Below are 13,271 nucleotides of genomic sequence, written 5' to 3'. Positions count from 1 at the left end.
CTTAAGAAATATTTATGGATAGTGAATGTCGGTTTATTAGCTCAATGTGTGATGGTTATTGAATACAAATATATGTAGCATTACATTTCGATTTAATGTCTAAAGCCCAATTGTGCCAAGTCACAGTTACTTGGAGTAACGGCTGTTCAATCACAAATTAAAGTGAGTGCTTATAAAAATATTAAGTTGTCTTAGTAAATCCATACTGAACTGAACGCCATCGAATTAGCTTTCAGAAATATTCACTTAGACATATCATCTTCTATGCTACTGTCATGCAGTTGAAAAAGTGAGATTTATTTTCCTGAAGTCAATATGTTACCAACAATTCGTTAAAGTTAACATGTAGCATAACATTTTATCGAAGACATCATATCAAGAAGACTGGCAACTTTGCCAGAATCCAAGCGACAGATACAGTAGCGCTGCACTTGAGCGAAGGTGGAAGCAACGCATAGAAAAATTATAAACATTCAAAATACAAGAAGAACAGAGTTAATTCTCCAAAGTTCTCAAAAGTGTTATACCCGCAAATTTTATAATATTTCCAAGCAAATAAAAAAAAGGGAAAATTGGAGTGGTCGGCGCCTTTTAGTGCGCTTACTTTAATTTTAACTATTATGCCGTTCAGTTTAGTCTTGCCTGAAGTGTGCAACCCGATGCTTCAGGATCCATTCGCCGACCATGAAACCCATTTGGGCTGCCGACCGTAATACGAATGCGTGTTCGAACTTTCTCGTACACAGTTCAGCGTCTACGCTAGGAATCTTCTGCATCAGCTCTTTGTAATATTTAACCGGAACCCAACCGTCCCTCGTTCCGTAGTAGAATTTCAGTCGGTGTTTATTGCTTTCAATTATTTCTAAATCCAGGTTCTGTACCTTTTCCATTTCATCCAAAGCCATGAACCAAACCTTGTCTATGACAGCCGGGTTAGTGTACTTTAGTGCCGTTCCCAGGTAGTATTTGGGAGTTCCGGACAGAAGGAAGTAGCAGTAAATGATCCAAACTTTAACAAAATTCGGCAGCATCGCAAAGCACCGATAAAACCACTGTACCACGAAATAAACAGGGTTGATGATCTTGGTCAGAATGAACCCGTTCCGGGCGCTTACCATCCGCTCGATAGTCGGGAAAAGGAAGTAACAGTGTTGTACGCGCTCGCTGATATCGGGAATCTTTAGCAGCTCCAAGGCCAGATAGCAGCCGATGGAATGTCCAATCAGATGTATTTTCACCCCAGCTGGAACGTATTTACGAATGAAGTCGATTTTGTGCTGCAACTGTCCGTGTAGATTGTATAGTTGTTCATTCTTCTCAATTGGCGGTACAGCCTTCTTGTACGGGCTATCACTTGCTTCGTCATGTCCGGCGTGACCTGCGGCGGGTAACAGATAATTAATTTAGTGAGAACCTTCGAATCCAAAGGTTACACAAAAACACACCGATAACCCACACTGGCATCTCTTTATTGAGACATTCGTGTACGGTGGAAAGGAACTTGGTGTAGAATCCCGGCAGGCCGGGGTTGCCTGTGATGCAAATTACAACCTCTTTATTGTCTCCCAGCGATTCTTCGATCCACTTGCCCCAAGTCAGTATGTGAGTGGGGACTTTTCCTATCACTGGGTACGATTCCTGCATGTTTGTATCTAATCCTAAAACAGCTTATTTTTATTGCGGCGCTCGGCTCAACTTAATTTCACAACAGCTGTACGTGGTGCTGTGTGCAGTGCAGGAAAACGGTAAAACTGGTAAAACTCGTCGGCGGTCGATGACAGGTGCACGGTGCATATAAAAATGCATTCCTCACAAGGTCTCGATAATTATGGCTATTTTTATAACTGTTTTTTTTTATAGCACAACGAACGTCAAAATCTGTCGGAGTTCATAGTCGGAGTAACGCATTTCACACAGCTCGCATCAAAAGCGTCAACAAAAGCTGTGAAATTGTTGAAAAAATTTGCGAAAATTTCAGCAAATCTGTGCCGTTTTGTGAAGTTTGGTATTTTAATTCCAACGGGAAGGTGGTAAGATAGGAAGCGAGTTATGAACGATCACTCGAAGCATTCGGTTGAAGTCAAAACCGAGAAGCAAGATGATCGCTCATCGGGCGCTGGTGGATCACAAGAAGCAACCCGCCAGGATAGTATCGAAAGAATTCTCCAGCGAAAGCAGAGGGTCTATCAGCTTCCGCGGAATCAAAAGCTGACCAAGCTGTCGATGTATTCGGCGTGCCAGGGACCGGACTGTCGTTGCACGGGCTGGAAGACGCCGGAGGAGAACCGCCACAAGGATGTGGAAGTAGACTACTGTCCCAACTTCAAGGAAGAATGCCGGAACCCCAACTGTAAACACAGCTTGGAAAGTCACATCACTCATCTGGGAGATATAAGTGATGATCAGATAAATGAACTGCTGGGAGCCATCGTGGATGTGGAGAATCTGTATATGAGTATGCTGAGAGAGACGGATACCGATACGAAAAAGGTTTATGCCTATCTGTTTCGGGTAAGTTCTTACGGTGGAATCCAATACTTAAATGAATACAATTTGGGTTGATGCATATATTATGTCACGCTCTAAGGAGGGAGGGGGTCTAAGATTTTGTGACAAGCAATGCATTAGGTATAGGAAAAACGGAGGGGATAGGGGGAGGGGGAAATTTTCCCTCGATTTACCGTGAGATAATTAATGCATGGGCCCTTTCACGTATTTCCTTCTTGTTATACTTTCAGCTTTTGAGACAATGCATCCTTACTAGATCGCAAGCGGTGATTCGAGGCCCGCTGGGAGATCCTCCATTCGAGCAACCATCCATTTCGAAAGCGGTTACCAACTTTGTTTTGCACAAATACAGCCACCTGAACCCTGGGGAGCTGGAAACTATGACCGAGGTGGCCAAGACGTTCCTTCATTGCCTCAATCATTGGAACTTTGAAGCACCGAGCGCTCGAAAAGACTTGAGTCATGAAGATGCTTCCAATTACAAGATTAACTACACCCGTTGGTTGGTGTTCTGTCACGTTCCGGCATTCTGCAGTTCTTTGCGTCACTTCGAGACGTCTATCGTGTTTGGCAGGACTCTACTGAAAGCCGTCTACCAATACGTTTACCAACAACTTCTGTCAAAGTGCAAGACCGAGAGGGACAGGATGCCTCCGGAGAAGCGCCTAATGTTGGCACAGTTACCCAAGTTTCTGGAAGCTTTGAAACATGAAGTTATTAACGAAGATTCGCAAATCTGGGATCAAAACTTCAAACCCACTGCATCGTTGATGCTTCAGAAAAAACGGCAACATGAGGCGGCGGCTTCCTCGAGTGGTAAAAAGTCCAACGATCCCAAGCGTTACAAGAAAGACTCCGAGTGTGAGGACCTTCCGGATGAGGTGGTCGTGAAAGCGCTAAAGAGAATCAACGATTCGAACTACACCAGCCGAACGGAGGTGGTATTTCCGCCCAATGCTCCTCGAGACGAAGCGGCAAAGGCGGAAGAAAACCGTCGGGAGATTGAATTTCATGTGGTGGGCAATTCACTGACCAAGCCGGTAACCAAGGAGTCGATGCTTTGGCTTTTGGGGTTGCATAGTGTGTTTGCTCACCAGCTTCCGGGAATGCCGAGGGAGTACATTAGTCAGCTGGTGTTTGATCCGTAAGTACAACGGCAGTGTAATTTGTGATGATTTGGCAATTTTTGCACAGTTAAGCACAAGTTATTTGTTATCTGGGGGTAAACCCGTTTATCATAAAGCCGTTTGGCATAAAACATTGGAGTGTTTAAATTTTAATGCAGTTTAATAACGCAAGCGACGAAACGACCATTATGCCAAACGACTTTTTGTCAAAACTGTTTGGCATAATGCCGTTTGGCATAACTGCCGTTTAGCATAATGTTCGTTTGGCATAAATGTGGAGTTAAGTTGATTTTAAAGAACGAGAATTCCCATATTTTGAAAATTGCTTAATTTACCACTGTGTAGTAAATTTTCCCTAAATAATGTTTAATATTGAAAAAAAGGGTGCTAAAATCACCCCGTATGCTCTTTATATTATGCATCCCTCCCTCCTATGTATCGAAAATAGGCATTATAGGATGACCCGCAACTACACGAGCGTTTACCCTTATTCAGTGGCGTTTCCTTAACCTCAATCTACCTGTGCACCAACTCTCAAAACATAAACAATAATTCTAGATAAACATTTCAAAAGGTTCTATCTGTATTGATCGATTATCTTCATCGACTTCCTCTTTCGTCAATAACTTAGCTGCAAAACCTTTCCCTGTCAAACCTTTGACAATCTATGTGGTAGAACTAGCGCGAAATCTGTTTGCATAGCAGTGGTTATGCAAAGAGAAAGTCGATGAAGAGAATCGATCAAAGCAGATAGGACCGTTTGAAAATTTCATTTAATGTTCATAGAGAATTATTAAAATATTGCTTGCAATGGATAGATATCGAGTAAACTAGAAGATTCAGTGTATTTTTAAACCGATTCGAGTATGAATATGGTATTAAATCTGATTTTAAAAATAGGTGCACAGATAAAAAGTGAGGTTACTCGACGCCACTGTCCTTATTACAATATTTTGAATAGTTCGACAGTGAGCATGCATAAGGGCGTATACGCGATGATCGATTCTCTTCATCGTTTTTCTCTTTGCATTGCTACAGCTAAGCGAAACAATTTTGTAGAATTTGTTCAATGTAGAGTTGTAATAGGTTGTATTGGCTTTCAAAAGCAACAACAAACGCACCGACAAACGTTAAATCTAGCGAGTTATTAAGAAAAGAGAAAATCGATGAAGAGAATCGATCATCGCGTATACGCCCTTATGAATGCTCACTGTCGAGTTATATGGCTATATGGTTTATCAGTTAACAATTTATTAATGATGAATATTTAACCTTGATCTCTGGGGACGGCCCAGGCGTAGTGGTTAATATAACATACCTCTCACGCCAAAGTCACGAGTTCAAATCTCATCCCCGGACAAGTCACGAATGACCCAACCAAGAGTGTAATAATAATTAAAAAAAAATCACCTTGATCGGTAGATGCACAAGGTGGTGTGCAATATTTGTGAAATTACCCTAACCGAGTTTCAAAATCGCACACATACCAAATCCAATATTACCAAATTTCCAGAAAGCACAAAACCCTGGCATTGGTGAAGGATGGTCGTCCGATCGGGGGCATCTGTTTTCGAACGTTTGCATCCCAAGGCTTTACCGAGATTGTGTTCTGTGCCGTTACCAGCAGCGAGCAGGTCAAGGGCTATGGTACTCATTTGATGAATCACTTGAAGGACTACAGCACCCAACGCGGCATCAAGCACTTTTTGACCTATGCGGACGAGTTCGCCATCGGATATTTCAAGAAACAAGGTTTTTCCAAAGACATCAAAGTAGCAAGACACGTCTACGCTGGTATGTAGGAAGAAAATTCACGAAAAACAGCATCTTAAGCTGAACAATTCCAGGATACATCAAGGAATACGAAGGAGCTACGCTTATGCACTGTGAACTGCACCCGAGTTTGATTTACACCCAATTCAGTTCGGTAATTCGAAAGCAGAAGGAAATTGTAAAGGAACTGATTGCCCAGCGCCAGCAAGAAGTTCAGAAGGTTCATCCGGGACTCACGTGTTTCAAAGAAGGGGTATTATAGCATCAAAATGTCCTGGACAGATTCCTTATAAACAAGTCATTTTAATTCCCAGTTGCGGAGCATTCCCATCGAGTCGATTCCCGGATTGCGTGAAGTCGGATGGCGGCCTCAGTTCCGCACCCAACGAACGTCCCGTCCTCTAGAAGAGTCTGCTGATCCGGACAAGCTCTCGAACGCGTTGACTGGTGTTCTTCAATCGGTTCGCCAGCATTCGGCTGCTTGGCCATTTCTGAAGCCGGTCAACCCCGCTGAAGTTCCGGACTACTACGACCACATCAAATATCCAATGGATCTGAAAACCATGGGCGAAAGACTGAAAAATAAGTACGGCAAATATATAATCATGGATCGCTGCTCTGATTTAATGCAATTTTGGTTCCGTTCTAGATATTACGTAGCGCGAAGGCTGTTCATGGCGGATATGGCGCGTATATTCACCAACTGTCGATTGTATAACTCTCCAGAGACAGAATACTATCGGTAGGTGCTATCTTCCTTCTATTCGCTTTGACTAATTGGATCAGAGTAAGTAATCGCCTTTTATTTGTTTACAGCTGCGCCAATACACTCGAACGATACTTCCAGACCAAGATGAAGGAAATCGGTCTGTGGGATAAATGATGTCCGCCCACAAGAGTGGAACTGGAGAAGAATTCCGATCCGGACGAAGACGACGACGACGATGAAGCTGGTGAGAACAGTGATGCAGGAAAATCGTTTGTAGCTGGAAAGAAACCTGGCTACGGAATGAAAACAAAACCGACGTTGGCTATGATGCAGGAAACCGTGGAACTGGGAAAGGAACTAAAAATGACTGGTGGACTGCCGGAATTGGGAAATTTGTAAATATATATAAAAAACAAAAAGCTATAGCGCAAAAGATTGTTATATCAGCAATGCTGCCGTTATACGCATAACTGTCCCATGTACTATATAATCATTATGGTCGGTGAAACACTTATGCGTATATCGGCAGAATGGTGTTGACTTAAATTGGAGCACAAAAATCTGTCAATAAGAGGCTGTTCATAAACCGCGTAGACCCTTTCGGGAGGAGGGCTATGTGGGTTGGTTTTAAGACGAGTGTTTTGGTTTATATCTAAGAGGAAGAGGAGACAACTGGCTTCTTACTCTTTTATCTCTATCTCTATCTCTATCTTACGCACTTCAAATCGGCCTATTATGGTTCGCGTTTGACAGAGAAGTGGTTCGTTTTCGCCCCAGTATTGTCTCCTCTTCCTCTTAGGATTATATAAATTTCCATCATACAGGGATTATGCAAGGAGAGAAGAGAGGTTGCCTAAAATGTCTCAAAAACGGTCTACTTAGCTTATGGACAGTTTCTTAAAATTAGAACAATATTGCGTTCTAGATACATGCCATGTTTGGAATAATGATTAATTATTATTCTACGTAAAGGGCACATACTACCACCCAACTGCATGTTTATAAATTTCACGAACGATTCTAATAAAACATAATAAAATATAAAACCCTCATGAGAATGTTATTCTTTTATTTGGATGAATAGGCCTCTAAAATGCGCCATCTTGGAAAAAGGCTTGATGATAAAGATTTTAAAATTTTGCACTGTGATTAAATGGGATTAAAAAATTAAAATGCTTCTACTCCTCAAATATTTGTTTAATTAATTGTTTCATTGATTTACGGGGGAGGAATACTCAAGGGCTACTCAATAGACATAATATTTATATTTATTATTCGAAGTTTTTCAAAATGTTGGTTGAAAGTGGTTCAACAAGGCGATGAAGTGATGAGCTTGAAGGAAAAATACGCGGATCCGGAATGCATTCGAGAAGAAAAGATACCTGCAAGTATTATTACCAAAATGAAATCTTGGCCTGTACGAACCCAAGTAACAATTCGGTTTTATAGGGGTTCTGTAGACCATGATTTAGACTTATAGCATGCTTTAAAACCTCCATAAAACTTGCAATGTTACTTGGGGACGCATCCTGGATGAATTCGGTATCAACAGATATACTGCAGGATTTGGTCGCCGAAGATGGAACATTATGTTCCCCTCGCTTCAAAGCAGGACATGGACTGAGAGCAGAGTTAGTAGATAAAGTTGTGAAATTCTACGAAGATGACGATATAAGCCAAAGATTTTATGTATCTGTAATGTCGGGTGATGCACGCCAGGTAATACAAAAACGTCTACTAACAATTACTCTCAAAAAATCATACTTGTATTTTATGGAGCTTCAGCTTATTTGCAGCCTTACGGCCAAACAAATTGCAAACTTCTTAGGCTCTGAACCATTTGGTGGATTATTTTAACTTTTGGTTAAAATTTGACAGATGGAAAGTTATCGATTGACCCTGCTATCCGAGCTTGGTTACTTCTGACAGACAAGAAGTTAAATTTTGACAACTTTGGCTGAGTTCTTCTCGAAAACCGGTCGATCGACAGCACAGGGATTTTCGAACATAGAAAATAACTTTCGAAATGTCACTTTTAACCACGAGTTAAATTTAACTCGGCAAATGGTTCACAGCCTTAGGCTCTGAACCATTTGGTGGATTATTTTAGCTTTTGGTTAAAATTTGACAGATGAAAAGTTATCGATTAACCCTGCTATCCGAGCGTGGTTACTTCTGACAGACAAGAAGTTAAATTTTGACGACCGTGGCTCCAAAACCGGTCGATTGACAGCACGGGGATTTTCGAACATAGAAAATAACTTTCGAAATGTCACTTTTAACCACGAGTTAAATTTAACTCGGCAAATGGTTCACAGCCTTAGTGAATCAGGCTCCCATTTTTTCCGTTATTATAGAGATTTTTAGCCGAAGGCTAGTTCATCTCTTTAGTCAAGGTTTGAGGTTTCAGAAGGAAACCTCCTACGGTGTTGTTTGACGGAGTTTTCTTAAATGTAACAAATTTGTTGGTGGATTATACATTAACAAACTACCCTAGGATGGACACCATGCGTCGGCAGCAGGCGAGAGACATATTATTGAAAGGTCTGCAAATGATTAAAATTGGGCCGTTTTTCATACTCACCGTTCGAAAAATTCATGTAAATTTCTGCGAGATATAGCGCACATAAAATTAACGCTAGATTTGGCATAAATTTACGCGATATTTTGTGTAAATTTAAGCGCAATATCGTATAAATTAGCAATATTGTATGCAAGCTTGTGAACGATTTCGCTATTTATGCTATTTAGCTCAAAGTTAAACGAAGGGAGATTTTAAGCGATAGTTGAAATTCAGAATTGTTTTTCTGTGTACGCGGGTTTTGTTGTTTTTCTGAATTTTGATCTGATATTTGCTCGATCTTGTTTTCCGTGCTGAGCACCAATGCTACCGCGATTAAAGCCCTACAGTAAAAGCAACAATCAATACGAAATTAACGATTTTAAATTGGCTCACTACTTGACTAGCCTATTGGTCCCAAGCAAATCGATTAACGTACCCCATTCTAGTCAAAATTCTAGTACTACACAATGTTTGTTTTGATTCGCTATGAAAGTTTGACAGATAAAATTAGGGGTTATTGGATTTTCGTATGTATCGAGGGGTGATTCGACTAGCTTGGAACCGAAGATAGTACCAGAGCTGAGCCAAAAAGTTGAGCACGTTTCTTCGGGACCTACTTGTCTTAGAGTTACCTCTATGGTAAAAGTATGGACTTCTGTCAAAAGTTGTTCCAATCGAACCGTCAAAATGCACCGCTTTGCTCGATTGGAACAGCTTTTTTCAGTTTTGTGATGACAGTCGTCCATACTTTTACCACAAACGAAGTGACAGACGACTTACTGGCGAAGAAATCCATTAAAATAATGTGGTTCACTGTAATAGAATTTTCTTGGAAGCTTGTGCCATCATCCACCAGATGGGTTAGTTTTTTTGTTTTGATTTGAACAAAGTTGATTTTGTGTACAATGATTCTTTGACAGTGTGCAAAGAGTGTATCATTTTGTCATTTTTTTATGCATTTCAGTTTTGAGTAGAGTGAAAGAGATAGAACCAAAACATTCTAATACATTTGGTGAAAATGCTAGTACAATCCAGTAGTAGTGTTGCCATGTGGTACAATCCAGTAGTAGTGGTGTTGCCATGTGGTACACTGAAAAATTGAAATAGCAGGTTAGTCACCAAAGTTTTCGAGCCGCTCCGTCTGTCACTACGTTTGTGCTTTTACTGTAGGGCTTTAACCGCGATTGGTCAAGGCGATGTGCGTTGTTCGAGTATTGGGGAACCTCTCGAGTCCCTTTGAATCTCGAAGGGGGTTACGGCAAGGTGATGGACTTTCGTGTCTGCTATTCAACATCGCGTTAGAAGGTGTGATCAGAAGAGCTGGGATAGACACTAGTGGCTCGATCTTCAGGAAGTCCATCCAGCTTCTTGGCTTCCCCGATGGCATTGACATCATGGCACGGAACTTTGAGACGATGGCGGAAACGTACATCAGACTGAAGGCTAAAGCTAGGCAGATTGGACTTGCCATCAAATATCGAAGACGAAATACATGAGAGGAAGAGGTTCTAGGGAAAACAATGTTAGCCTCCCACCCCGAGTTCAGATTGACGGTGACGAAATCGAGATGGTCGATGAGTTCGTGTATTTGGGTTCAGTGGTGACCACCGAAAATGATACCAGCAGAGAAATTTCAAAGACGAATTATGGCAGGGAATCGTGCCTAACTACTTTGGACTCCGGAGCCTAACTACTTTGGACGCCGCCGCACGAAGTTGACTGTCTACAAGACACTGATTAGACCGGTGGTCCTCTACGGCCACGAGACCTGGACTATGCTCGTGGAGGACCAACGCGCCCTTGGTGTTTTCTAACGGAAGGTGTTGCGTACCATCTACGGTGGAGTACAGATGGATGACGGAACGTGGAGGAGGCGAATGAACCACGAAATGCACCAGCTGCTGGGAGAACCATCCATTGTCCACATTGCAAAAATTGGGCGACTATGGTGGGCTGGGCACGTCGTAAGAATGCCGCTCGACGACCCAGTGAAAATTGTTCTAGAAAGCGACTCAATAGGAACAAGAAGAAGAGGCGCACAGCGGGCAAGGTGGATCGACCAAGTAGAAGGCGACCTGCGGACCCTACGCAGACTACGAGGCTGGCGATGTGTGGCCATGGATCGAGTAGAATGGAGACGACTTCTTCGGACAGCAGAGGACAACAAGGCCTTAGCCTGATTGGTACGGTTAGTAACCAATACTACCAACGCCAGGGAGGCAGCTCCCACACCTGGACCCTACCTATCGACCCATCAACTCATGAACCGGGGACCAACGGCTTTACTTCCCTTCCGAAGAAAGGTGTGATCAGAGATGTTATGCCTCAGAACATCCCGGCGGTGCCGACTAGGATTGAACCCAGGCCTGCTGGGGTGAGAGGCAATCATACTCACCACTACACCTCTGACGCCGTCTATACTAGATTTGTTCCGAAATGAAAATCTGCCCGTTGATGAAACTTTTATGAAATTCTCGGAATTTACTTTCAATCCTCGTAACTTCTGTTTTTGAAACTGACCTGAAATCAATGTAACTGAAATAAAGATCCCTGAAGTTCTCTAGACTTTCGTGAATTTCTTGGAACTTCTGCGATGCTTCCGACATTTTTCAGAAGTTCTTTAAACTTCCCTGGATTTCTTTAGACTTTGCTGAAATTTATGAAGGTTTCCACTATTTTCCTAAAATTAGTGGAACTGTCCTAAACTTCTGATACTCTGAAGTTCGTAGAACTGCTCTATATTTTACCGAACTTCCGTAAAGATCTTTGAAGCTTCCTGATTATTTTTGGACTTCCTTAAATTTCTAGGAGCTTCAATTCAGTTCCTGGAAGTTTACTAAATTTAATGGAACTACCCCTGTGACTCTTCCTAAGTGTCATGTGTCAGCGGCGCTGGCGGTGTAGTGGTAAGCGTGATTACCTCTCACCCCAGCAGGCCTGGGTTCAATCCCAGACGGCGCCGTCGGGATGTGCTGAGGCATAACTTCTCTGATCACGCCTTCCTTCGGAAGGGAAGTAAAGCCGTTGGTCCCCGGTTCATGAGTTGATGGGTCGATAGGTAGGGTTCAGGTGTAGGAGCTGCCTCCCTGGCGTCGGTAGCATTGGTGCTCAGCACGGAAAACAAGATCGACGGAAAAACAAATCAAGGAAAAAAAGTGTCATGTGTCACGTCATGTGGCTAGACGTTTGTTAGTAGAAAGAATTAGCCATAGGATACGTTTGATAACCGTTTTTGATAATTTATCAAAGTAATATTTTTCCCAAGTGGGTGTTTCCTGAGATTGAACTCATGACCTTATGCTCGCTGCATGTGCATTTATGAAAACTGTTTGTAGGTATCAGATGGAAGCAACACATTTTTCATTCGCAGGTGGAGTTTTTCCAGGCAATATTTTTCATTTTCCAAAGGCTTTAAAACTTTAGTTGTCTACACAGGAGTGCATGTGCATGAGGCGGCCCGAATAAAATTAAATTGATTGTAACTGATGGACGCTCACCAGTTTATATTTGAAATTCAATTTTTGCATTCATTCTAGATGAATACAGAATATTTTTGATGCTGTATGTTTGCAGCGATCCAGATGGGCGTCTAAACATTCCCTTATGCATTTTGTTGTAGCCTGGAGCGCATGTAGATCGAAATGTCTGCGCCCAAGAATCATTCTGCGGAGCTGGTTACTCATGGAGTAACCAGCATGACAGGCCTGTCGCATTCATGATACTGGCCCATTGTCCATTGGTTGGTGAAATTCTGGAGGGATGCTTCACAAAATGGGAAGAAGGTGTCCTAGGCACCTGCGTTAGCTAGGGTTCCATATAACCAACCACGTACCTATTAAATATAAGAAATGTAAGCACAAGAATGGTCATCAGGTGGCAAAATGAATCCGCCTACACGCTAGACAGGAAATATGCGAAAAAGATCAATACCGATTATTCATTCTTGTAGGCATGTGTAGAATATAAATAGATTTTTTGTCGCCTGCTTCAAGTTCAAAGCACGGTACACAAGAATGTGAAGATGTAGAATATGGTAAAACAACGTAGAACAAACCGTCACGTCGTCGTGATTAGCCTCCGTCACGAATACATGTATTCATAATCAGCTATGGTTAGGTCAACATTCTGATTAGATGCAGTCGGAGTCAGTTTCAAGTGAGCGGTAGTGTGATGCAGTTCGTTGGAAGAAAACTTTGGTAGTAGTTTCATTACATAGAATCCTCTGGAAGATACATTGGAAATCTTATCTTTACTACCTATCTATATGTTTGAAGTTTTCATGCGACACAAACAAGCATCACCGTTACGTTAGCGTAGCGCTTATTTAAGTACTTACTTACGAATCACGTGCTACGAGCGTGCGTGGAATTCCTTCGACGTCACAAAACTGATGGACTTTGCTCTTTAGCATAGAAATGTACGAGGTGGTGGTAACTTAGCTATATGCTGTGCCATAACACAATGCCACCACAACATGGACCGGATTATGTTTGCTTTATGCTGCAGATCACGTTCTTTAGCTGTGTGGGTCTAGTCTAACCTACAGGTTGTACTGCAATGGTCAAATGTGGATGGTGTTAATGGCGTCGTG

The 13,271-nt window shown here is 42.1% G+C and overlaps 2 protein-coding genes across 2 annotated transcripts; one reads left to right on the top strand and one right to left on the bottom strand.

Annotated features, from left to right (window-relative positions):
* sturkopf lies at positions 1-1,738 on the bottom strand. The gene is made up of 2 exons (XM_065228829.1): positions 1,446-1,738; positions 1-1,378 (listed from the first exon to the last, which is right to left on the bottom strand). The coding sequence occupies exons 1-2, from the start codon at positions 1,642-1,644 to the stop codon at positions 633-635; spliced, it is 945 nt and encodes a 314-aa protein (XP_065084901.1). The 5' UTR covers positions 1,645-1,738; the 3' UTR covers positions 1-632.
* A 171-nt stretch (positions 1,739-1,909) lies between these two features.
* Positions 1,910-7,134, top strand: Gcn5 (Gcn5 acetyltransferase). The gene is made up of 7 exons (XM_065228788.1): positions 1,910-2,511; positions 2,739-3,652; positions 5,149-5,429; positions 5,483-5,661; positions 5,723-5,994; positions 6,058-6,150; positions 6,225-7,134. The coding sequence occupies exons 1-7, from the start codon at positions 2,050-2,052 to the stop codon at positions 6,289-6,291; spliced, it is 2,268 nt and encodes a 755-aa protein (XP_065084860.1). The 5' UTR covers positions 1,910-2,049; the 3' UTR covers positions 6,292-7,134.
* Positions 7,135-13,271: the final 6,137 nt, after the last annotated feature.

Source organism: Ochlerotatus camptorhynchus, unplaced genomic scaffold (genome assembly GCF_037179485.1).
Source record: "Ochlerotatus camptorhynchus isolate MF236.1 unplaced genomic scaffold, CSIRO-AGI_Acam_v1.1 ptg000303l, whole genome shotgun sequence".
Classification (NCBI taxonomy): domain Eukaryota; kingdom Metazoa; phylum Arthropoda; class Insecta; order Diptera; family Culicidae; genus Ochlerotatus; species Ochlerotatus camptorhynchus.
The sequence above is the reverse complement of the archived record's forward strand: the minus strand, read 5'-3'. Positions and strand labels throughout refer to the sequence as shown.

What these genes read in the sequence shown, in the direction of transcription:
- sturkopf (XM_065228829.1), bottom strand. Translation starts at nt 1,644, where the DNA reads ATGCAGGAATCGTACCCAGTGATAGGAAAAGTCCCCACTCACATACTG. An exon ending in GATGCCAGTGTGGGTTATCG is followed by an intron (nt 1,379 to 1,445) that starts GTGTGTTTTTGT and finishes TACCCGCCGCAG; the next exon opens with GTCACGCCGGACATGACGAA.
- Gcn5 (XM_065228788.1), top strand. Translation starts at nt 2,050, where the DNA reads ATGAACGATCACTCGAAGCATTCGGTTGAAGTCAAAACCGAGAAGCAA. An exon ending in AGCAAGACACGTCTACGCTG is followed by an intron (nt 5,430 to 5,482) that starts GTATGTAGGAAG and finishes GAACAATTCCAG; the next exon opens with GATACATCAAGGAATACGAA. An exon ending in CCAGAGACAGAATACTATCG is followed by an intron (nt 6,151 to 6,224) that starts GTAGGTGCTATC and finishes ATTTGTTTACAG; the next exon opens with CTGCGCCAATACACTCGAAC.